The 25,177-nt window shown below is 32.1% G+C and overlaps 1 protein-coding gene across 1 annotated transcript in view; it reads left to right on the plus strand.

Moving 5' to 3' along the window:
• CNBD1 (cyclic nucleotide binding domain containing 1) overlaps window positions 1-25,177 on the plus strand; it is a 400,860-nt gene that overhangs the window by 333,379 nt on the left and 42,304 nt on the right. The window contains exons 9-10 of the mRNA XM_032421749.1: window positions 9,042-9,151; window positions 10,704-10,854. Of these exons, the coding sequence (XP_032277640.1) occupies window positions 9,042-9,151; window positions 10,704-10,854 (261 nt within the window). The remainder of the gene's footprint in view (window positions 1-9,041; window positions 9,152-10,703; window positions 10,855-25,177) is intronic.

Raw genomic sequence — 25,177 nt, forward strand, 5'->3', positions numbered from 1 at the left:
GTTGATGAGTTATATGAAGATTGGCATTCTAGGGCAAACAACAGAGTAGAGAAAGTTAGAGAGTGGGTTTGCAGGGACAAACAAAATATTCAGCATCATAATTTTATCTGGAAGAGCAAACACAATATGTTCCAATAAAATTTGGAACATATTGGATCCAATTATCAGAAAAACTGGACCACAATTATCAGAAAAACTTTCATAATTTTATTATCAATTTATACATGATAGCAGGAACTTTTCAAATCAATTGGGATAGGATGGAATTTTCAATTGTTTTGGGACTTTTATCCATTTGAGATAAAAATTCTTACCTCATACATTATTCAAATTATAAATAATATGAAACATTTAAATTAAAAAATCTTACAAATTTATTGAAACAAAATAAGGAATTATTAGTAATCATTGTCACTCTCAGTTTCTAGTTTATCAAGAGAATTTTAACAGGCTTGATTACATACAAAATAGTAAAAATTATGTAGTAAGATTATAAATAGATGAAGTTATTCTTAGGAAACTAGAAGCAAATGTTTGCGATGTATACAATAATGAAGATTAAATAACCATACTCTGTGAAGAATTACTACAAATAAATAAGAAAAGACAGAAAGCCCAGTATTAAAATGTACAGTATATATGGCCAAAAATTCATTAAAAATATACAAATAGTAAATACATAAATAAATCCAACCCTCAGTAAATATCAAGGACATAACAATTAAAATAATTAGAATTCATTTTCAAATTTATCAAAAATCTATGAGAATTTACTATTACATGCTATATGAAAAATTTAATTTTTTGTAGTTTCAAGTTTTTATTTAAATTACAGTTAGCTAACATATAGTGTATTATTAGTTTTAGGAGTAGAATTTAGTGATTCATCACTTACATGTAACGTCCAGTACTCATCACAACAAATGCCTCCTTAATGCCCATCATCTATTTAGCCCATCCCCATCCACCATCCTTCCAGTAACCCTCAATTTGTCTTCAATAGTTAAGAGTCTGTTTTATAGTTTGCTTCTCTCTCTCTTCTCCCCCTTATGTTTATTTGTTTTGTTTCTTAAATTCTACAAATGAGTGAAATCATATGGTATTTGTCCTTCTCTACTGACTTACTTCACTTAGCATAATACACTCTAACTCCATCCACATCATTGCAAATGACAAGAGTTCATTCTTTTTGATGGCTGAGTAATATTATATATACACACCACATCTTCTTTATCTATTCATCAGTCAATGGACATTTGGGCTCTTTCCATAATTTGGCGATTGTTGATAATGCTGCTATAAACATCAGGGTGCACATGCCCCTTCTTTTCACTATGTCTGTATCTTTGGGGTAAATACCTAGTAGTGCAATTGCTGGGTTGTAGGGTAGTTCTATTCTTAACATCTTGAGGACCCTCCATACTGTTTTCCAGAGTCGTTGCACCAATTTGCATTCCCACCAACAGTGTAAGAATGTTCCCTTTTCTCCACATCCTTGCCAACACCTACTGTTTCCTGTGTTGTTAATTTTAGCTATTTTGACAGGTGTGAGGTGGTATCTCATTGTAGTTTTGATTTGTATTTCCCTGATAATGTGATGTTGAGCATCTTTTCATCTGTCTGTTAGCTGGAAATTTAATTTATAGAAAATTTTGCACCTATCTATAGATGTTCATAAAGGAAATTTATTATAGCATATTTTTAACTAGCAAAACTTGGAACCATTTAAAAGCTTAACTTTAGAAAAATAATTACATTCCCCTAAATTATGGTACCTCTACACCATGGAGTCTTAAAAATAATGTTTATCTACACATACAGAAGTGGAAAGTTCACTAGAAAATATTGACAAGCATAAAAGAAGAAATAATTTAAAAAGGAAATCACACCACAGAACAATATAAATGACATGATGCATTTATTTTAAAGTCTATGTGTTAAGTTGATGAAACAATCTTAACATATAACAAGATAGAATTCAATGAAAATATTGTGGTAAACAAATAAGGCATTTTATATTGATAATAGAAATAAGAGAGAGAAGTGTGACTTTTAGGAACATGTACACACCAAAGAGTCTCAAAGTATATAAAGAAACAACTGATAGGCTTATAGGAAGAAACAAGTATCATAAACATTGTAGTTAACTATTTATATACAGTCCTCTCAGGAACTGATAGACCAAATAAATTAAAATTGGGGACAGAAACTGAACATTACAAATAAAAAACTCAAGCCATTAGATATATGTAGAACTCCATATCCAAGAGCAACTTTCCCCCGCATATTAAGACATAAGCAATATTTACAAAAATACATTGTGTATAGTGTTCTCATAGAGTCAAGAGCAAAACTAAACCTTAGAATTGATTTTAAAAGGACAGCAAAGGACAGTCCTAAGTGTTTAGAAAGTTACATATTATTGTACTCCACTGATTAAAGGCTTTTAAGAAAAACTCTCAACCATATAACAAAATCACTTTACTTCAAAATATATGAAATGTAGTTGAAGCTGTAGATAAAAGAAATGTGTGGTGTTGAATACATCAGAAATCAAGAAAAAAGAAAATGAATGATCTAGGCATTTGAAACCAGAGATTTGGAAAAAGAAAGCAAGACTAAATAAATACAATTTTAAAAAATAATAAGTGCAGGATCAATGAACTATGAAACAATAACTGCACAGAAATAGTAGTTATTTGCGATATGAAATGCTGTTTAGAAAAAATTACTTACAAAAAAATAAACCCTTTTACAAGCAAATGAAATACAATAAAGACACAATAAAGATTTAAGGATAATAAAGTGTTATGAACAAGTCCATTCTAATGATTTAAAAAAACTAGATGGAAAAAATACACTTCTATAAAATATAAAATATCAAAAGAAAGAGAAGCATGAATGAGAAATGAATGAGAAAACTTGAAAAGGCCAAAAGTCATTTTAAAATGGGATTTTTTAATAATCAAGATAACACACAATCAGTTGGTCTAATTCTCCCAAACTTATAAGAAAAATTTCTATCTTATACAAGTCCTTCCAAAAATCACCTTTGTATTATTTACTATTTCCTGTATAATCATTTTATGTTCTGTACCTCCAGAGTTTGAGGTATTTGGAAATCTATATCTATAGTTTTGAATTTATGCTGACTCTTGCTATTTAGTGATATTTAAAGCCCAGATATGTTGAAATATTTGGAAAACTTGAGGATCAAAATTTAGTATAATAATAGCAAATTCATATGTAGCATTTTCTTTCTGGTAGACATAGGTAAATGTATGTTGTATATTTATTAAAGTAATCCTTAAGCGTGAGGGGAATCAAATCTAATATTATGAAGCAGTGCTCCAAATTCAAATGAAAAGACAAAACCAAATGTGTAATTCTGAAAACACCAAGCTCATTAAAGCCTAAGTAACAAAAGCAGCAATATTAACCAAAGCACAATATAACTGGTGCTTGAACATCAGTCCTTTTAAAAGATCATAAAAAGACAGGACATATGTGAGGAAAGAATATGGAATTCCATGAAATATCATATACACACACTTCCCTATACATGTATAAGTGTATGTATATATATTCAAACCTCTATATATGTCTATATAGAATCTATTTATCATCTATCTATCATTTAGCTATCTATCATCTAGCTATCTATCTATCTACCTATCATCTATCTACCTACTAAGAAACAATAGAAAAGTATAGAGAATTCAAAGTTGGAGCTGGTGAGAGTTTAAATTGGTGCAGCCACTATGGAAAACAGTATGAGGGCTCCTCAAAAAATTAAAACCTCAAAAAAACAACTATTATATCATGCAGCAATTCCATTTCTGGGTATTTACCCAAAGGAAATGAAAACACGAATTCTAAAAGATACATGCACCCCTGTGTTCACTGGAGCATTATTTACAATGGCCAAGATATGGAAACAACTCAAATGTCCATTGATAGACAAAGAAGATATGTTTTATATATATACAATGGAATTATTACCTAGCAATTAAAAAAGAATGCGGTGTTGTCATTTGCAACAACATGAGTGGAACTTGAGGATGTTATACTAAGCAAACTTAGAGGACAGAAATACCGTATGATTTTGTTTATATGTGGAATTGAAAGAATGAAAGAACAAACAAAACAAAACTCATAGATACAGAGAATAGATTGGTGGTTTCCAGAGGAGAGAGAGGTTTGGGAATGGGCGATTTGGGTGAAGGGGATCAGAAAGTACAAACTTCCCGTTATAAAATAAATAAGTCATTGGGATTAAGTGTACAGCATGGTGACTATAGTCAATAATGTATTATAAATTTGAAAGTTGCTAAGGGAGTAATACTTAAAAGTTCTCATCACAAGGAAAACAATTTGTAACTGTGTGTTGACAGATAGTAACTATAGTTATTGTGGTGATCATTTTGCAAGGTATGCAAATGTTGAATCATTACTTTGTATACCTGAAACTAATATAATGTTGTATGCCCGTTATACTTCAAGAAAAAAATAGCAGACAATAGTACTATTCTATATCATTCTTTTTCCAGTAGCCTAGTTTTACAAGGAAAACTGGTTCCATTCAGCTAATGCATATCTTGCTTGAAGCTGTATCAGTCTTACAGATCCTCAGATACACTTCTGCTCCAAAACTGTGTTTTGGCCAGTTAGGCAAATGGGATGGGGTTTATCTTAATTAAGATGTCCTTTAACAATCTTTCTAATCACTAGTTTCCATTTAAACTGTCCCAGTACTGATACTAATCGCCAGTAAGGAATTATCCTTCTTATCATGACTCTGATCTAAAAATTGGAATAAAATAGTTTTATTGGACTTGTGACTACTTTCTAGCATATAATAAACAATGGAAATAAAAAGATCAATGCCTAATATTTAGTTTCTGTAAATCCTTCTGATATTTACCTTAAGATAAAATCAAGTTTGTTCTTTTCATAATGGTCTAATGATTTCCAGTTTTAAAATATATGTCTGAATTTTTTATGAGGAGCTTCAAAACCTAGTTTTTTCCATTTTAAAAGAAAATTGATTTTATTAACGTTCTTGAATACAAAATCTTGAAAATTAGGATATTAAGAGGCTTTAAATTTGTCATCAGATTAAAAATATATTAATCAGATTAGTGATAAAAATTTTTAAATACAGTTTGTAAACACAAAGGCATTTTCACTACATTCTTTTTTCTAGTAGATCTTTGATTTTTGCCCTTCCTGTCATCCATTTCTTCCTTTACATTTTCCTAAAATTCAAATAGTATTTTTTTTAACATTTAGACAAATAGAACTTGTACCTGACTTTTATTTTAGTTAAGATAATTTACTCCAGTAATTCCCAAACTTATAATTAAAGAGGGGAGCTTTTTTTGGTCAGTCATTATAAATGATACAAATCTATAATTTTATATGTATACATATATATTCTCAGAATTTTCCAAATATTCTGGAAATGTATGCAATAAAAATATTAATAATGGTTATCTTTATGTATATATATATATTTTATGAGCATATATATTATACATGCATCATATTTTATATATTTATACATATGTATGTATATGTATTTAAGATACATGTAATTTATGTATTCTTGTGTATTTTCTGATTTTTTATGAGCAAAATAATTGTAATAACAGAAGCAATATAGGTATTTAAAGTAATACTTAAAATAATACTCTGCTGGACTTTGGTATTAGCATGTTTACTTACAGAAATTTTGGTTTTGTTTACTCTTTTCTTTGAAGTGGTGATTATAGGTTGAACCTCTCTTTGTGTTTCTTCCTTTCCACTCCCTTCTCACATGTACATTGTTTTGGGCTTAAGGGTGGGCTAACTATCAACTGTGATAGTATAACCAACAAAACTCTGGTCAAAAGGGGTTTGCTATTAGTGTCTTCCTTTAGTTTTATTCATATTTGCAAGAACCAGTTGCATCAGGATGCGTATATAGGAGAAATGCAAGCCACAATACTAGGGCTGATGTATGCTACTACATCTCAGGGCAGAAAGTTCTGGTGTTTACAGCAAGTTTCTTTCTCCACTTAAACCCTTGTTTTCTGTCCATCACTAAGAGTTGATAGGCTATCTTAAATGACCTAAGACTTTACAGATGCACTATATGTCTCTGAATATTTTCTCCCTCTTTCTTCTCCTCTCTTTTAAGATTCAATTTTGTGCCTCTGGAATCCTAGTAAAATTCCAAACTTGTTAATCTACATTTTCTTATGCAGTAGTGTATCCACTCATATGGATGAATCTCATGTTGGGTGGAGGAATATCAGTCCTAAGCAATCATAAACATATGTCCTCCATTCCCTCCAGAGGGGATTCTCGCAAAACCTAATTTTTAAATACAAATCAACTTTAATTCCTTAACATCAATGAATATGACATATTAAATAATAATAAAATTTAATCTATATAGTTCATGACTAAATCTTTTCATTTAATATTGTGTTATAATCCTTTGGATTTTTTTATGTTGTCATTTTCTATGTAACCCAAGAGGAATGAGTATAGAGATGACAATATTAATCTTGACATCACTGACATAAGTTCTTTGTAATGGGAAGCAGAATCAGAGGCCAAATAGGTAAAACTAGGAAACACAATGGGGTGGGGGTTGTTAAGTCTTTATAGGTAATTCGTATGACTCTTTTTCTAGTCAAAATATGGTGACGAACATAACATAATAAAATAAAATAAAATTAAAAAAATAAAACCCGAATTTCAAAATAAAACATTTAAAAAAGTAATATTTAAAATTTCTTACCAAGTGATGATACACATTTTTGTAATGTTATTAAATTCAAACTACTTACCTAGATGAAAATGGTTTTTCTATATTTGTCTTAAGATAAACATTTGCTATGATTATTATAAAGACCATAAACAATTACTCAGGTAACAAATATCCCCTCTATGGAATGAGACTGCCTCATAGATTTTGCTGCAGTGGTTCAAATAAATTGAAAGCCTTCAATACAAAGAGAAATTTCTACGGTCTTTATCCTCTTTGATATTATGTATGCTTCTCTATGATCTATATAGGGCTTGACTTTCAAGAAAAAATTTACAGTAGTGCAGCTCTGAACATTTAAAATAATGGTCTTCTTTAGTGTCTATTTAAGTGCATCCTATTCTTACAACAATTACCAAGAGACTCTATGCCTCCCTTTATATCCTATTGATTGACTAAAAAAAGTAAAACAATTATATGATAGTCTCTATTATCATATAACATTTTCTTTTTTTAAAGATTTTATTTATTTATTTGACAGAGAGAGACACAGCGAGAGAGGGAACACAAGCAGGGGGAGTGGGAGAGAGAGAAGCAGGCTTCCCGCTGAGCAGGGAGCCCGATGTGGGACTCGATCCCAGGACCCTGGGATCATGACCTGAGCCAAAGGCAGACGCTTAACGACTGAGCCACCCAGGCGCCCTATCATATAACATTTTCTCTACTATTATATAACCTTTTGATAGAAAGATACTCTTTGCTTTTCAGAGTATGATCTATGAGAAAATTTCTTCTTGTCTATACAATTTATACATAATTTTACAGACATGCTTTACTTTGATGTCTTAAGATAAATTTATAGTATCAATGTTTGGCTGTAACAAATACAATATAAGACAGTAGAAGTGTTACCATAAATTTTTATTTAAGCAAAATAAATGATTGGTGATAGTAGAATAACCTTTTAATGTTTTAATTATAAACTCCAAGCTCTGAATATTATATAAGGAAAGGGAGATAGCATATTCTCATAAACATGTCAGCAAAATAATTGAAATGTCACTTGATTTATCTTAAAGTATTTTCCATTGTATGTTGGCATTCATTTTTTGCTTATGGTAAATTATATTTACCAATTGCCACCTTGTTCTTTTTTAACCCTAATTTTTAAAGAGCTATGCTATTCTCTAGCTTATTTTTAAATAATATCAATATTTTTTCTCATGTTGATATATACTCTTCTACACTATGAAATAAATGCTTTTGAATAATTAAAATTTTTTTAAATTGTCTACTTTATAAAATCAGGGAAAGATACATATACATCTTTATATTTATATTATCACTTTGTGTTTGGGGTTTTTAGGAAAAAAATATATGTTTTAGAATGAACAAAACTGAAATTCAATTTGAAATAGTAATTTTAATTTATATAAATCCAATTTATTTTATTTAAATTATATTATGTGATAATTTGTTATATAGATCAGATGTTTTTTATTTACCTTGCTTTTTAATCCATTGATAGTTGTAAAGGTATTATCCAGTTCACCTTCAAGTATATCTTGGCCTTAGGGTGGCTTCACAAATAATAATGACAATAATAATATGATTTGTTATGTAATATTATGTGCCAAACCTTATGGTAAGTACTTTATATACACTTAATTACCATGTGTCAAGTATAGAACAAGGAACCCCAATTTTGCCATTTTAAAGTTGAAAAACTTGAAGCTCAGAGAAGTTCTATAATCTATCTGAGGTCACTTACAAAGTAGCAGAGTAGAGTTTTAAACCAGGCCAGTATGGCTTCAAAGTCCTTGCTTTAACCACGGCTGTATTTAGCAGAGTGCCAGGCCTGGCTCAAGTCAGCCCCCAGAAAGTCAAAAGCTAAGTATTCAGGGATTTTGTGAGCTGGTTGTTAAGACACTAGCAATTTGAAATTACCCATGGCAGGAATATTTATACCATAAAAATCAGCAAATGCTACAAATTGGGCCTTGCCCCACACTTTCATGTCCTCCGCCTGAGGGTTTACTAGCCTAATACCATTGTCTTTACAGCCAAAGTCTTGTCACCATTCACCTATATATTAGGTTACAAATATAAGTAACAGATGTAAATTTTTTATCATTTGCTGAGTACTACATATAAACTGCCAGCCATTAAAAAATTTGCCATTAACAGTTCCTGAATTAAATATGTCATCTTTTATTGTGATATCTAAAATAATTTTTTGTAGAGAAGAATGTGTAAAATAATGAATTATCTTTTTTATTTTCAGTGATAGTGGAAAGTGGAAAGATAATTTCTTTTGTGGCTTATATTAATTCTGGATATTGTGACATTTATAGAAATATTGTAGGACTTATGAAACTACAATCAAAAAAAGTGGTAAGTTTTAAACTTATGTATTCTCTTTAATCATAATTGAATCTAGCCTAATTATCGAACATTTATTTGTCTCCTTTTGTGAAATTTCTGTTCAATTTTTTTGACTATTTTTTGTTATTTCTTCTCTTTTTACTGAGTTGTAAGATACAGGAATGTAGAATACATTGTATTTTGAGTTGTGAGACATAGGAATGACCAATAAGCACATTAGAGATGCTTAATATCTTTATTCCTCAGAGAAATGTAAATTAAAACCACAACAAGGTACCACTTTAAGAATACCAGATTGGTTAAAATGCACTTTACATTTGACCCAGAAATTCCACTTTATTTACTCAAGAGAAATAAAAATATACATTACAAAAAGACTCACATGAATCTTCATAAGCGAAAAACTATAAGTAATCCAAACGTCCATTGACAGTTAGATGGATGGAAGCATTGTGATATATTCTTACAATGGAATGCCATACTTCAATAAAGAGAAGTAATGCATACACGAATATGGATGAATCTCAAAGCATTAGGCTGGGCAAAAACATCAAACCCAGTCTATTTGATTCCAGTTTTATGAGGTTCTAGAACAGGTAAAACACTAATGCAGTGATAGAAAAGTTAGAGCTAATTCTTTTTTTGATTGGTCAAGCAGTCTTCAGTGGCGTTTAATATAATATGTAAACTTAGTTGAATTCTGCTACACAAATTATATTCAGTGTGAAGATCTGCCATTTATGTAAGTGGCAATTCTTCAAGTTAGATATTGGCTTTTGACCCCAGGATATTTAATAAAGGCTTTCACCTCTTCCAAGTTCATGTCATCAACCTACTTTGAGAGCTACACTTCTTTTTTTTTTTTAATCATACTGCTCATCAACTCATCCGCATTTTGATGCTGTTGAGATCTCCGTGAAAAGATAATTTGGAGTTTCGACTTCTTCTCCAGAATCATGCATACTGAAAACCTGGTAGGCCCTTTTCCACTGTTTCTAATTTGGACCTAAATTGCTAGTTCCCTGAGTCAAACTCACTTTCCATGTTTCTATATTATTTAAACAAGAAAGTCTTGATGGAATTCCATCTGTGGCCATTAATTCCATCAATTCTGATGCTAGCCCTCTGTGCTTATTTTCTCATTCTCTGTTAGTGCAACAAATGTGCCTTGCAACTGGGGCTGAGGTAATAAATGATAGCTCAGAAAACATACAAAGTTAAGCTGTATTTACAAAATGCTATCCTTGGACCTTGAGAAATGGAATGAGCTCAATGTTTCCTAAACATCTTGGTGGATTAAAAATTTAATTTGCAGATCACTAAATGATAGTACTTTCAATTACCTTAGAAATGTTGAACTTGTCTATCAATTTACTATTGTTCTAATATAATTTAAATACATGTGTACATAACTGTTTTCTCTGACTTGAATGAAATTGCAATTTATTTTAAATAGCATACACCAAAATGATTTCTGAACAGTGAATTTCTGATAATAACAGTATTTATCCATTGAATGAAAGTGGTTTCACTGAACATCAATTATCTGTATCTCTTACAGAAAAAAATTCAAAAACTTGTTTATATGGGTAGACTTAAGGAGAAGGAGTCCTTTGGTGAGATTAGTGTTCTTCTTCAAGTTCCTTTCACATGCACAATAGTTACTGGAAAAGAGGTTGAGATGGCAATCATTGAAGATAAGGACCTATTTGGTAAATACATACACGTCTTTTATACCATTTTATTTGATGAGTTTTTGACAAGTGTGGATATATTTCATAGAAAGAGAAGGACACTCAAGTAAGTGTAGGTGTATATATATGTTATTTACAGAAACAATGTATCTATAGATAGTCCCCTTTAATACTTCATATTCTGTCTGATTTAATTGTGCTATTTTGAGAATGTATTAACAATATTTCAAAACACTTTGATTTGAAATTAATAAAATCTCTAATTCCCAAGTTACCATTAATAGCATCATACCTTCCTTTTATGGAGTATCTTTTGGTTTTTCATATCTACAATTATTGCTTCTATGTTTCTGGTTCAGGTCAAGAGTGTGCTGTCTTCCAATGTACAGTCTAGATCAAGTGTATATGAAGAATTGTGGCTTGTAGCATTTAAGCCTTTATCTGAAATTCTAGCATTCTAGTAGTATTAAAAGAATAATCATGCAGCCACCCGTGTTTGGTCCTCCAAACATTATACTCAAATAGGAAATGCAATTGAGTATGAAGGATAAATGAATAGGGCTTAATAAATGATGACATAACAGGACATTAAAGAAAATACAGTTTTTTGTATAATAAAACAAGAATATCAAACATTAGATAAAGGATAAAAGAGGAAAAATTCATAGAAATGAACATGGGTGAGAAATTTGCTTTAAATAAACTCAATTAGAAACATTCCCAGGGTGCCTGGGTGGCTCAGTTGGTAAAGCGTCTGCCATTGGCTCAGGTCATGATCCCAGGGTCCTGGGATTGAGCCCCGTGTCAGGCTCCCTGCTCAGCAGGGAAGTCTGCTTATCCCTCTCCCTCTCCCTCTGCCCCTGCTTGTGTGCTCTCTTTCTCTCTCTCACTCACAAATAAACAAAATCTTAAAAAAAAGAAGCATTCCCATGATTATGCATATATGATTGACTGAATCCCCTTATCCTGAATTGCACGGTTTTTTTTTAATGTTTTTTAAAGAATATATACTCTACCTGCTTAACTGTGATTTTGCTTAACTTCAAGCTCATACATCCATTTTTTAAAAGTTATAAATTTGAAATAGCATTGATTAATTTTCTTTGTTTCTGTGACATTCAAATACAACCCCCCCTAAAGGTAAATATCACTTAAAAATAAATACCAACTACCAATTAAAATTACAATATTCTCACTTGATATAGGCTAGGTTTTTCTTTTCCTGCACTAATTACGTTAACTGGTGCAAGGCAAATAACTGTGGACTCTTTTATGTAAATCAACATTTCACACATGAAAGTACTTCTTTCAAGCATGTATTAGAATCTTCTTTGCTGTCTGGCAACCTAAAATTAAAATAGATGGCTTAGTGTAAGATTTAATTGTGTTTTATATGTGTGCTATCCATACTTAAAATTTCTTTCTATGTTTTGCTCATTTGAGACTGTTTTAAAGCTACTGACACATTGTGTGCCTAATTAAACATTTCCTAAACAGAAATGTTCTCAAGGATTTTATTTTGCTTGTTTTGCCACAACTTTTAAGAAAATAAAATATTTTACAGTTGACCCTTGAAAAACATGGGTTTTAACTGTGTGGGTCCACTTATACAGGATTTTTTCAATAAATACATTACAGTACTGAAAATGTGTTTTCTCTTCCTTATGATTTTCTTAATAACATTTTCTTTCCTGTAGCTTACTTTATTGTAAGAATACAGTATATAATATATATAACATACAAAATATATGTTAATCGACTGCTGGCTCTTAGTAGTTTAGTTTTGGGAAGTCAGAAGTTATACATGGATTTTTGACTGCTTAGGGATCGGCACCCCTGCCCCCTGCTGTACAAGGGTCAACTGTATTTAATTTCAGAGTCTTTTTTTTTTTTTAAGACTTTATATTTATTTATTTGAGAGAGAGAGAGAATGAGTGCGCTCAAGTGGGGGGGAGGGGCAGAGGGAGAGAGAGAGAGAGAATCAGACTCCCTGCTGAGTGCGGAGCCCAACACAGGGCTCAATCTCAGGACCCTGAGATAGTGACCTGAGCCGAATTCAAGAGTCCATCACTCAACCGTGTGAGCCACCCAGGTGCTCCTAATTCCAGAGTCTTTTTTATTTCTACATTCTAATTATTTTATATTTTATTCCAAAAAAGTAAATATATATATATTGAAAGCTAAATGATTTTAATGAGAAATGTAATGGTTAATTTTGCTGAAAGAATCATCTTCACACATGAACAATGTTCTTTATTTTTGCATTTTCATATTACTTCATTTTGTTTCCATCTATTCCACTCTTTATTATCTGAAATATGAATCCATCTCTATAAAATGGCATAGGGAAGGACTTAAGAGAAAGTAAAATGTGCCTTAAAAAATATCAAGTTGGTGACAAATTGGAAGCATTAAAGTAGAATAATTAACATGAGCAAAACCCAGGATGTGTCATCTTGCAATCAGGATAATATTGTTATTAGCTGGTATATTAAATTGGTGTTAGGAATAATTGTTTATATGTGAGGTGGTCCATTAAAAAATAACAAAAACTAATAAAACCAATGTGCTTCAACAGAATTCTTAGCCATATGTGGATTACATTGCCTACACTTTCTAACTTATCAAAAATTGTTAAAAATACTATTTCTTTTTAGAATTGTAAAATGTATTACTGGAGAACTAAATTAAAGGTCATGTCTTTTCTTAAGTATACAAGTCACACTCTATTTGTTCCCATATAAATCATGTTAAAAGGCCAGTATTACTTAAACAATCCGGTTTATCAACAATATTTAGTAAATACATAAAGGGAACAATGAATTCACTATACCTATCTATACCTTGGGATAGGTAGAACAGAATTAGGAAACATAACAGATTGCATAAATGTTAAATACTTTATCTGGAGAATTATATATACAACTGTCTATATACAATCATAAAGGAAGCTGTGCAATAATTAGTTTTGAAGTATTTAAAAATACTTGAAGAGTGATTTCTTTGTTCATTTAGGTTGTTGACTTTTGGAAAGTTGCAAATAACTTTTGCAATCTATATACATGCTTTTCAGACATTAACTTGAACATCTAAATAAAAATGAGAGTAGTAGAATTATTATGAAATTTAAGCAAATATAAATATATTCTTTTTTATATAATGCCATTGGTAAAAGGCGAAAGATTTATGCGATCTGAAGAGAAACCAGAGTATTTTATATAATGCCATTGGGAATATAGTTTATCAGATTATTATTTTTATGAAGGTAATGTATTTTTGTCCAGATTCAGAACTTATACCTCAAGTCATTTAGATTAAAATTATGAATACCAACTATTTTAATTTTATTGGTATCAGAAATTCTCATCCTACCATTAAAACAAGTGTACTACTTTTGTAATGATAAAGAATTGCTTTTCATATTAAAAAATGAATTACCACTGTTTTTAATTATATCTCAATTCAACCATCCATGATTGAAAAAATAAGGGATAGCTATTGATTTAAATTGTCTTTCTTTTCAAAAGGAAAATTTCAATTCCAAGGTGACATTGCTACAAACTATCTGAAAGTTTGTATTTAAACAGAAAGAATATCCAAAGGCTTTTATCTCTGATAATGATTCTCTTAATCAAAAGCCTAGGAAACTAGATTTTTTACTATAGATAGGTCTTTTAGACATTTTAGAAGCAATGAATACATTCTTATCCAGAAGATCTACTTCCCAGTACATCAGTATTTCTCCTTTTGCTGAGACAGGTTATAACCAGGTGTCTCCTTGGTAACAGTGTTAATCAGAAGAGCCTAAACTTTTGAACAATTTGTCAAAGTAAATATGCTTCCCTTTCCTTTGTTTTTTGGTTTTGCTTTATGATAAAATTTTGTTATAAAAATACATTTCCAAGTAAAAAATAAGGTATGACACTTAAAAGCATTTTTTCTCTTATGAATCTTTTTTTGCTCCTTACTAATAATGTTAAAAGAAAAAATGCTAATTAATTTGAGTAAAATTTTTCTTTTAATTTGGGTTTTTATGAACATAGTTTTGAGTGAAAAAATTATATTTCATATAACTGTTTCTCAGTATATTATTTTATTCCATTAAGTATTTTATAAATATATTGAAGAACTGTTTTGTTAATGATAAAACCAGCCAAATATTTTGAACATCTTGTAGACATTTAAAAGTAGTTCTTAGGGAAGCCTGGGTGGCTCAGTCCATTAAGCATCTGCCTTCGGCTCAGATCATGTTCCCAGGGTCCTGGGATCAAGTCCCTCATTGGGCTCCTTGCTCAGCAGGGAACCTGCTTCTCTCTCTGCCTGCCACTCCCCTTGCTTGTTCTCTCTCTCTTTCTCTAACAAATAAATAAATAAAATATTTTACAAAATAAAATAAAATAAAAGTAGTTCTTACTTGAGGAAATTATGAAATATCACAAAAGTTCATGAAACAATAATGTATCTTATTTTGATTGATGTAGTTCCAATTTCCTCAGTCCTCAAAGCCATCTATTGGAATTTAGAGGAGTCTAATAGGTAGCATTCCTTTTACTTGCCTGAATTCTAAAGCAAATGAGAACAGGACAAAAGAATAGAGTAGAAGGGAGATCAAAATAGCACCTTTATTGTTGATAGAAACTGGAGAATGTGGTTTATATCTGCAGACTAGAGTCCTAATCCTGAATCCCAAAATTCACCTGGATTACCTACAGAGTCATTGGCAGTGCTAGACTACCAAGTATCTCTTCACACAGGAGATAGGGTTGGGCTTCCCAGTAAAAATTACGGAGAAGCGGGAAGAAACATCCTTCTTGGTAGACAAGCTGGATCTCAAGGGGAGGTGGAAAGGAAATGTTAGAACTCAGTATCTCAATCTTTGTTCCAGGCTAGGAATGATTGACATGGCAGAAAGAGGCTGTGAATGTTAAATTTTTCACTCTCCTGCTTCCTGAAGAAATCAGCAATAATGTATTTTCTCTAATACTCTGTAGGAATCCCCACATCCACTGGGCCATTGTGTTGGCCACTAGAACCCACCATTTCATTGCATTCTACTGTAGACATGTACACTCCTGGAGTTTAGCAAAGTCGTAGTACTACCAAATCCTATCAAGTCTCCCTCCTAAATACCCCTTGAATTTCTTTCTTCATCTTTATATCCAAAGCCATATCTTAGTTCATAATTTAATCATCTTTTACTTAGATTTCCAGGAGCCACTTAATTAGTCTCTCTGTCTCTGGCTTTATCACTTCTAATCCATTATTCATACAGTCCCTAATTAAACTTACTACAGTACAAATCTGTTAGTTTCCCCCCTACTTCAAGCCTTTTATTGACTCCCCTTATCTATAGCAGGGCTTCTTACTGTCTTCATCATGGAACACATAAAAATTGTAATATTTTAAAGAAATTCAGGGTAAATAGAGTAAGATACTTTCCTTTCAATCTAAGTTATGATCTATCAGACTCTCTGCATCTCAATCCCTTTTAGCTGCACCAGGACTGAGGAGATCAGTATCTCTGTACACCTTAACCCTTTTGTTACACACTGATTGAAAAGCTCTGAGTTCTATAGAAAAGTTGAAATTTCTTAAGAGGGCTTAAGATCCATTGCAATTTGGGATCTGCCAAACTACTTATCTCTTCATTCTCATTTCTTAACTGCCCAGCAATATCAAACTAAGTAAAATTTCCAAAAATATTGTTTTATGCTTCTAAGCCCTTTGTCTATTCTATTGCATTTCTCTGAAATGGGTTTTCTCTCCTTAACCAGTTGGAAAACCATTATTTTTTTCACCTGGAAAACCATTATTTATACTTCTAAATGCCAAATATTAGAATTTACCTGTTCCCAGGAAAATTTTCCTTATAAACATTCCTCTTGCTACACATACTACAGTATTTTATTTTATGTCTACACATCTTTTCTTAATAAACTTTGAACTCAAAGACAACCTTCACAATAAATGCTCAGTAAGTGACAGGACATTACAGAGTCCTCCTTTGTAAAGTTGTACTGATGACTTTAGATCATGTTGATCCTTTGACACATTGGCAGTCATTTAAAATACATAATGAATGCTTTACTGAATATCATTCTTTCATTGTTTTTACATATTCCTTTTTAGAACTGGAATTACACAATTTCCAGTTCAATCACTGTTTATTTCTTATCCTGCTAATTGGATTATAAATTTCTTTAGGTAAAGGAATATGCCATTGTTAAGTTTTATATCCCATAGCACCTACATTCTTTCTGAATAGTCAATACTTTTTAATATTTTTTTCACAAACCCATTAATTTCCAAATACCTTCAAAAAATCTGGTTTAGCTTTCTGGTTAAGGGTTACTATTGACAGTGTCCTCAAGATGGATTTTTTGGAAGATCATGTTATGGAGAAAAGAACCTATAATTTAATAAACATTGATGACACTGAAAATCAAAGAACAACAGTTCTTTGTTGCATGATACTTTTTTTGTCCACAAATAAATGGTATACTTCCTTCTCAATACTCTTATATATCGATAATCTATCCCATTATTAAAATTCCCAAACTTTTATTGAGCAAACTTTTTTTAAAGTTTTTATTTTATTTATTTTTATTTTTTATTTTTTTTTAAAGATTTTATTTATTTACTTGACAGAGAGAGACACAGCGAGAGAGGGAACACAAACAGGGGGTGTGGGAGAGGAAGAAGCAGGCTTCCCACTGAGCAGGGAGCCCAATGCGGGGCTCGATCCCAGGACCCTGGGATCATGACCTGAGCTGAAGGCAGATGCTTAACTGACTGAGCCACCCAGGTGCCCCGAAGTTTTTATTTTAATTCCAGTTAGTTAACATACAGTGTAATATTGGTTTCAGGTGTACAATATAGTGATTCAACACTTCCACACAACACCTGCTGTTTACTATAGCCAGTGTACTCTTTAATCTCCATCATTTATTTCACCTATCTCCCCTCACCTCCATTCTAGTAACCCATCAGTTTGTTCTCTATAGTTAAGAGTCTATTTTTTGGTTTGTCTCTCTCTCTTTTTTCCCTTTGCTTGTTTGTTTTGTTTCTTAAATTCCACATATGAGTGAATATACAGCAAAATTCTTAATGATTTAAGTTCAATCAATTCACATATGGTACTTTTTTTAGATTTCCAGGGCAAGTTTTCTTTGTGAGTGAGATGGTATGCTTCCTTTTTATAAGCAGTGTAATCTATGATATTTTTCTTAGATTCCCAGAAAGAACAATGTCAGCTTTGCCTTTAATTGTGGTAACTTCCCTTATCTAGACAAACTCACATTAGTATTTCTTCCTTTCTCTCCATATTTTCCATTTCTGCTACTTTAATCATTTTTTAGTTATGATTATATATTTACCTTATGTCAGATTCTTTTTTAGTAGATATGTTATAAATTTTAAAAATATCTAACTATTAAGGTATGTGATATAGAAGTAGATGGATTTAATCTTTTAATAATAAAGAAAAGCAGAGTTTACTTATTCTTTTAATTAATGGGTTTAAATATTGGCCAGTATTTTTTTTCTCAAGAAAAAAGCAAGTGTTATTGGAAATTAGACTTTTCTAAAGATGATGATTCTACTGACCCAGAATTATGGAAGTTATCAGCTCAGTAGATTTAGGTGAAGCCACCAGCCACATAAGTAATACTGAAATAGATAGTTGACCCTAACTACATATAACAAAATTTGAAATGCAGTCAGGCAGAATTTTGGTTTTAAGGAATCATCACAAGCAGAGTTAATGATGCATCTCTTGCTTTCCTGGACATGAAGCATTTTGATAACAATAATTAGTTCAATTTTAGTCCTTAACCTTCATAGGTTTTGATTCTTCAATTTTGTAAGTATATGAAACCTTAATCATGAATTTATTTTCAGCAAGGACTCTGAATGACAAATCATGTAAAATTATTGTTAATGTATTATATTTACTTAGAAAATGTTTTGTATACTTCAAATTTGTAATTGCTTGTAAATAAAAGAAAATTATTATAAATTTTTGGCTAACAGGAAATTACCAAGCCATGCAGAATGCCTTGCTGGTTTAGCAGACAATACAATATTAATCAGATATGAAGTTCCACCCAAAGATTGATGAAAACCCAGTATTTATTTTTTTTTAAGATTTTATTTATTTGAGAGAGAGGGAGAGGCAGCGTGCCTGCGTGGGAGAGAGAGAGCAAGCACCAGTGTGGGGAGCAGCAGAGGGAGAGGGAAAAGCAGGCTCCCCACTGAGCAAGGGAGCCTGATGTGGAGCTCCATCCCAGGACCCTGGGATCATGACCTGAGCCAAACGAAGACACTTAACCAAATGGGCCTCTCAGGTGCCCGGAAAAAACAGTATTTCTTAAACTTATTTTTAGAGTTATTTCACATAAAACTTCAGGTCAAGTTTCTCTGTAAACCCTATGCCTCAATATATTTAGAGACTCCAAATCTATGTATACACCTATGTAATTGTACAAACTTACATTGTATTTCTTGATAAATTTTAATATTTATATTGCAAAAGCTTGCTTAATTGTTAGAATCTACAATAGTTCACATCTGATTAATTCAATGTTACAGCTTCTGCCACTTCCAACCACACTTTCATAGTATAGTATTTTTTATCTTTTGATTATTTATATTATTTGGCTAAACTAATCACCTAAAACACACTGTTCCTTTATAAAATAATTCATGAAAAAGAAAATCAGACTGTAGGAAATACTGTATCCCATCAATATGTACATGGAAGTTATATCTAATATGTAATATACCCACTGAAATATAATAATTAAAGTGAATATTTACTCTGTACTTCATCTATTTGTATTGTGCCAATGTTTTTCTAAAGTATTTCTGATAATGCATCTTGGCTGAAGGCTAAATATTGACTAATACTCAATTTTCTAGGAAAACACAATTGAATAAAATGTGTCACATAAGTAACTCAGTAAAATCATTTCTATTTACAGAGTTATACAATAATAAAAATACTACATTTTAAATTTTGATTCCTTGAACCAAGAATTTTTTTAGAACCAAGACTTTGGTAAGGATAATTTTAGTAAAAGAAATTATCATTGAGGAAATTTGTCCCCATTGCTGATATTTACTTCTTCTACCATGTTCTCTGACTGGCATACCTTTATTGCAGATATTGACTAGAGGTTCAGCAATCCCCCTTTTCTCTTCCTGAGCACAAAGGAAGGTTAAGTTCCCCAGCCTCTCTTGCAGTGAGGTTGGAGCCATGCAACTGGCTCTGGTTAATAGAATAAAAGGAAATTATTATAGCCTGGCCATGAAAGATATGATCTTCCATGATCTCACTCACTGTCTGGAAGTGAAGTGCTCTAAGATAGCAGAATCACATCATGGTGGGAATGTAGACCCTGGGATCCTTTTCTTGGATGGAACTTCCCAGAAGAATAGCTCAGCCAGGAACATCTGTATTATACTTTGTACAAGTGTCAAGTAAACATTTGTTGAATTAAGCAATCACGATTTGGTTTGTTTGTTATAGTAACTAGCAAGTGCTACCTTGAGTCATACAACTGGCAAAAATGCAAAATTTTCAGAGGAGTTCTTAGAAAAGTAAAAATTTCCAAGTTAGGACATTAAATGAATATGCTTTTCATGATTATTCTTTTATTCTTAACATTTAGAAATCTTCTGCTCAAAAAGAGTTTCAAGACACATTTAGGAATAAGAACATAAATGTGCATAAAGAAGGTATATGCTAATTTTTAGAAAAAGTTTTAAAATTACTTTTGGATAGTACATAATATCATATAGACAAGAGATGGCAAAAACATAAATTCAGCTCTTCTAAAAAATTAATGTACTTCAAAAATCCACTGATAAAATCTTTTTAAAAATATCTTATGGGACACCTGGGTGGCTCAGTTGGTTAAGGGTATGCCTTCAGCTTGGGTCATGATCTCTGGGTCCTGGGATTGAGCCCCACATTGGGCTTCCTGCTCAGTGAGGAGTCTGCTTCTCTCTCTCTCTCTCTCACTCTGCCCCTCCCCACCTCTCATTTTTTTCTCTCTCTCAAATAAATAAATAAAATATTTTTAAAAAATATCTTGTAGTATAGTTATATATTTCCAGAATATAACCAAAGCTATAGAGTATACTGTGTGGTGCCAGTTAACAAAGAGAGAAGTAAGTAGAATTTAGTACATTTTGAAGAGAAAGCAAAAAGTTAGACAAATTGTTAATTGTTAATCAAAATTAGCCTCAATAGACTATGTCAGATAAACATCCACCAAAATTTAATAGAAAATTACCCAGAAATATTTGCAGACAAGGTTATCAGTAAATCTACTGAGGGAGTTTACAATGGCTATCTTTTCCAAAGGCATAGAATTCATTATAAGTAAGTCTTTATATTCAGTGTAAGTATTATACAGATTTTTTCCCCTGGGATATTATATGATAGGAACTGAATTAAGGCTATTAGATCGAAATCTTGGCTTAGAAACTATTCCAAAGTCTCAAAAAAAGAAAAAAAAAAAACAAAAAAATAACAACAAAATGCATTATATCATGCAAGACAAAATTTTTATCCTTTATTTTTAAATGCCTTTTCTCATATAAAATCCCACAAAATTGCTTATAGTTACCATTTATTAGAAGTTAAATCTGATTTAAAATTTTCAAGGTCTATTCTACAGCAATACTGGATTTCTTCCTTAATACTTTCTGATCTGCTTGTAGGAAATGCATTCACGATCCTATGTCTATTTTCAGGCCTTGGATCTACTTGGATCTCTATTGGTAAGAGATACATAGATCTTTTGGAGGAGGAATTCCACTTTCTGTGTAAATATTTAATAGTTCACTATTTAATTATATTTATTGGCTGCTGAGAGTTTTCTATGTTGTGTGTTGTGCTACAGTATTGTGCTAGATCTTTCCAATAGGCTGATTCAGTCTTTAAAAGACTGGTGCTGGTATTTTATTGGAGGTAGGAAAATGAGAAAGATACTAAAAAATAACAGAATGTCTAAAGATAAATTAACAAATATTCATACAAATGACCTTTATAAGGATTAGAACTAAGGTACTCTGGGAATGGGGACTTTTACCTGGGACTTGAACGCAGATGCAGATGCGGTCAGAAAGTGAATGGGGTGAAGGCATGTACTCAGTTGGTGAATTAGAGCAGTTATACATCGGAATCAAGAATGTGTAACTGGAGAATAGGAGTTAGGACTCCTGAGAAGATTATCTGGGCAACACAGTATCAAGAAATGGGATTAAAATTTATGTGGAAAAATGGGTATTGATCTTGCCAAGATGCTTGGAAAATCAAAACAGAACAAGATCAATAAAATAGAATTTGGTTGTTTGCCAAAGTCTTTGGTGACTGAGATGCTGCCTATATACTTTTACAGAGTATAATCAGCATCCAACTCAAAAGGTGAGTGCATGTCACTTTGCAGGCCAAGGAAGTTCTTGTCACCTGGTCAGGATGGGTAATTCAAGGGAAAATGAAGAAGGCATTGTTTTTCTTTTTACCAACTTCCATATTTGCAAATGAGGGTTGAGTAAAGGAGGTCCAAATTCACCCATCCATGCATCCATCATTCAGTCAGTTAACAAATAATTTTGAGCACTTACATTATCCAAGTACTTTTCCAGGTGCTAGGGGAATGACATCCGAAAAGAACCCTAATCCCATTGGTTCATATTCTGATGAGAAAAGGGAGAGACAATACACAATTAAATACAAAAATGGGAAACCCAATTATTATTTCAGATGAATGAGAAAAAGATAATAACAACAGGTGACAGATCAGAGAATGCTTCTTTAATTGTGAGGTTCTCTTCTTCTCTGAGAAGGTAACATTTGAGATGAGACTTGTATGTTGGAAAGGAGCCAATTAAGGTGAAGATCTGGAGATGAGCATTCTAAGCTGAAGAAGGAGCAGACACAAAAATTCTTAGAAGGGAATGATTGTGCAATAAATATCAAAAAGGAGACTGAAGCAGTCCTGAGCAGGGGAGTAAAGAGAGATGTCTGGAGCAGTAGACAGAGGTAGAAGATGTTGAATTCACCAGGCCATGATAATATTCTAGTTGTAAGATTATATTCTAGTTGTAAGAAAAAGATTGTAAAGCATTTAAGAAGGATTTCTACAGGAACTGTGATCAACAAGCCTGGGAAACTTTGTATGCTGTAGAGCTATATTTCAAATTAGTATATTACAAACTCTAAGAATTGCAGTTAAGAAAGTACTTAACTTTTTAATCTAGGAGCTTTCAAATTTAGAACCCCTTTGTTTCTAGTAGTCTAGACTTTCCAGTTGAGAATGGTACAATTTGTTATTATCTCATTTGATCCACATTATGTATTCCCTCCATCTCAATGAGTATCATTTGATCCAACCAGATTAAGCCCTTAAGGCCTGGAGACATTCTCATTCATCACTATAAACCTTTGCCAATGCTAAAAGGCCTTTTTCATGTCCTTTTAAAAAAAGATTTATTTATTTTTATTATTTATTTGAGAGAGAGAGAGACAGAGCATGAGTGCATGGAGGGAGGGGCGGAGGAAGATGGAGAGAAAGTCCTAGGCAGAGTTCGTCATGGGGCTCAATCCCAGGACCCTCAGATCACGACCTGAGCTGAAACCGAGAGTCCAACACTTAACCGACTGCACCACCCAAGTGCCCCAGGCCTTTTTATGTCCTAACTTCCTATCAAAAACATATCTACTCTCTATGACCTATATTAAAATCTCCTTTTCTATGAAGCTTATTAATTTTCTCCTTTGATGAAGACAGTATGATATGGTAAGAAGATTGAGTGTTTCACTTAAAAAAATTCAGCACTCTAATTCATGTTCTATCAATCACTGTGAATTGTGACTGCAAGAAGTTCCTCTAACTCTTAGATCCTAACATTTTAACAGTAAAACTTGATATAAAAATAATTACTTTCCAGAAATATCCTGACAGGCACCTGGGTGGCTCAGTTTGTTAAGCGTCTGCCTTTGGCTCAGGTCATAATTCCAGGGTCCTGGGATCGAGCCCCTCGTCGGGCTCCCTGCTCCACAGGGAGCCTGCTTCTCCCTCTGCCTGCTCTTCCCCTTGCTTGTGCTCTCTCTCTCTCTGTCTGTCAAATAAATAAATAAAATCTTAAACAAAACAAAACAAATATCCTGATATAGGTCAAAGAACTTAGAAAAGTGTCTGGCACACATTTAGACATGTATAGTCATAGGATTTTAGAATTTAATTTAATAGAAATCTGCATGTTCGTAATTATAATAGCTAACATTTAGTGATTATTTAGTAAATTGTTTTATTTGCATTGTTTCATTTAATCCTAATGAAAATCCTTTAAGTTAAGTTTATTAAACTCATTTTACAGAAGAGGAAACTAAGGCTTATAGAGCTTAAGTCACTTGCACAATTCCATGGGAGTTTGTAAGTGGTGGACCCAGAATTCAGAGCCATTCTGTCCAAAGCCCATACTTTTACCTAGGCTTCTCATTTTATAGAGAAGAAATTGTAACCTTAGAAAGACTAAAAAATTTAACTTGAGGACATATGTCTAATATGCGTGATAGCACATCTTATAAACAAACTCTCTTGGCTCGGTTACATAATCCTAAGCATTGGTATTTATTTATTTAATTTATGTGCCTTGAACAGCTGAGAACTTACACATATTTCTTGAATGGGTTTACATAAGTACAGGGAAATGGTAGCACTATGATACAAGGATGATGTCAGCCTTAGAGATTATAACAGTGTGTAAAAATGCCATTCTTAAATTCTGAAGTAGGATTGTGAGGACATACTTTTTTCATGGTAGAGATAATTACAACCAAATTCCATAACAAGCTAATTTGAGTGGGAATTTCTATTTTTCTACACAAAATGCTATTATGTTTATCTAGCTATGACTATATTGTACCAAGAGAGTGACATTTCTGGAAAAACTAAAGAGACCTAGGAGTTTCCTAGGGATATGAGAAGGAAGGAGTTAAAACAGCTGCCCTGTAATCTATTTTTCTTTATTGGGGAGATGATTTCAGGGAAAGACAGAAGGCAGGTGACCCAGTCTAATCTCCTTGGATGTCTTAAGAAGTAAACTATTTCTATGTGTAGGAAAAGAGTCCTTATCAGAAGAATGCCCTTGACTAGGATTGCTTATGGTAAACAAACCTAGGATATGTGATGTGTAATTTCATGGGAAGTATCAAGTAAGATCACCTATCTGGGTATAAACTAGAAATGCTTCATAACCTGATGTTTCCTACTGTGTGGGGTAACTGATGTGTCTTCTATGGAGACCTGATATTCCCAGCTAGAAAGTG

Source organism: Phoca vitulina, unplaced genomic scaffold (genome assembly GCF_004348235.1).
Source record: "Phoca vitulina isolate PV1807 unplaced genomic scaffold, GSC_HSeal_1.0 scaffold25, whole genome shotgun sequence".
Taxonomy (NCBI): Eukaryota; Metazoa; Chordata; class Mammalia; order Carnivora; family Phocidae; genus Phoca; species Phoca vitulina.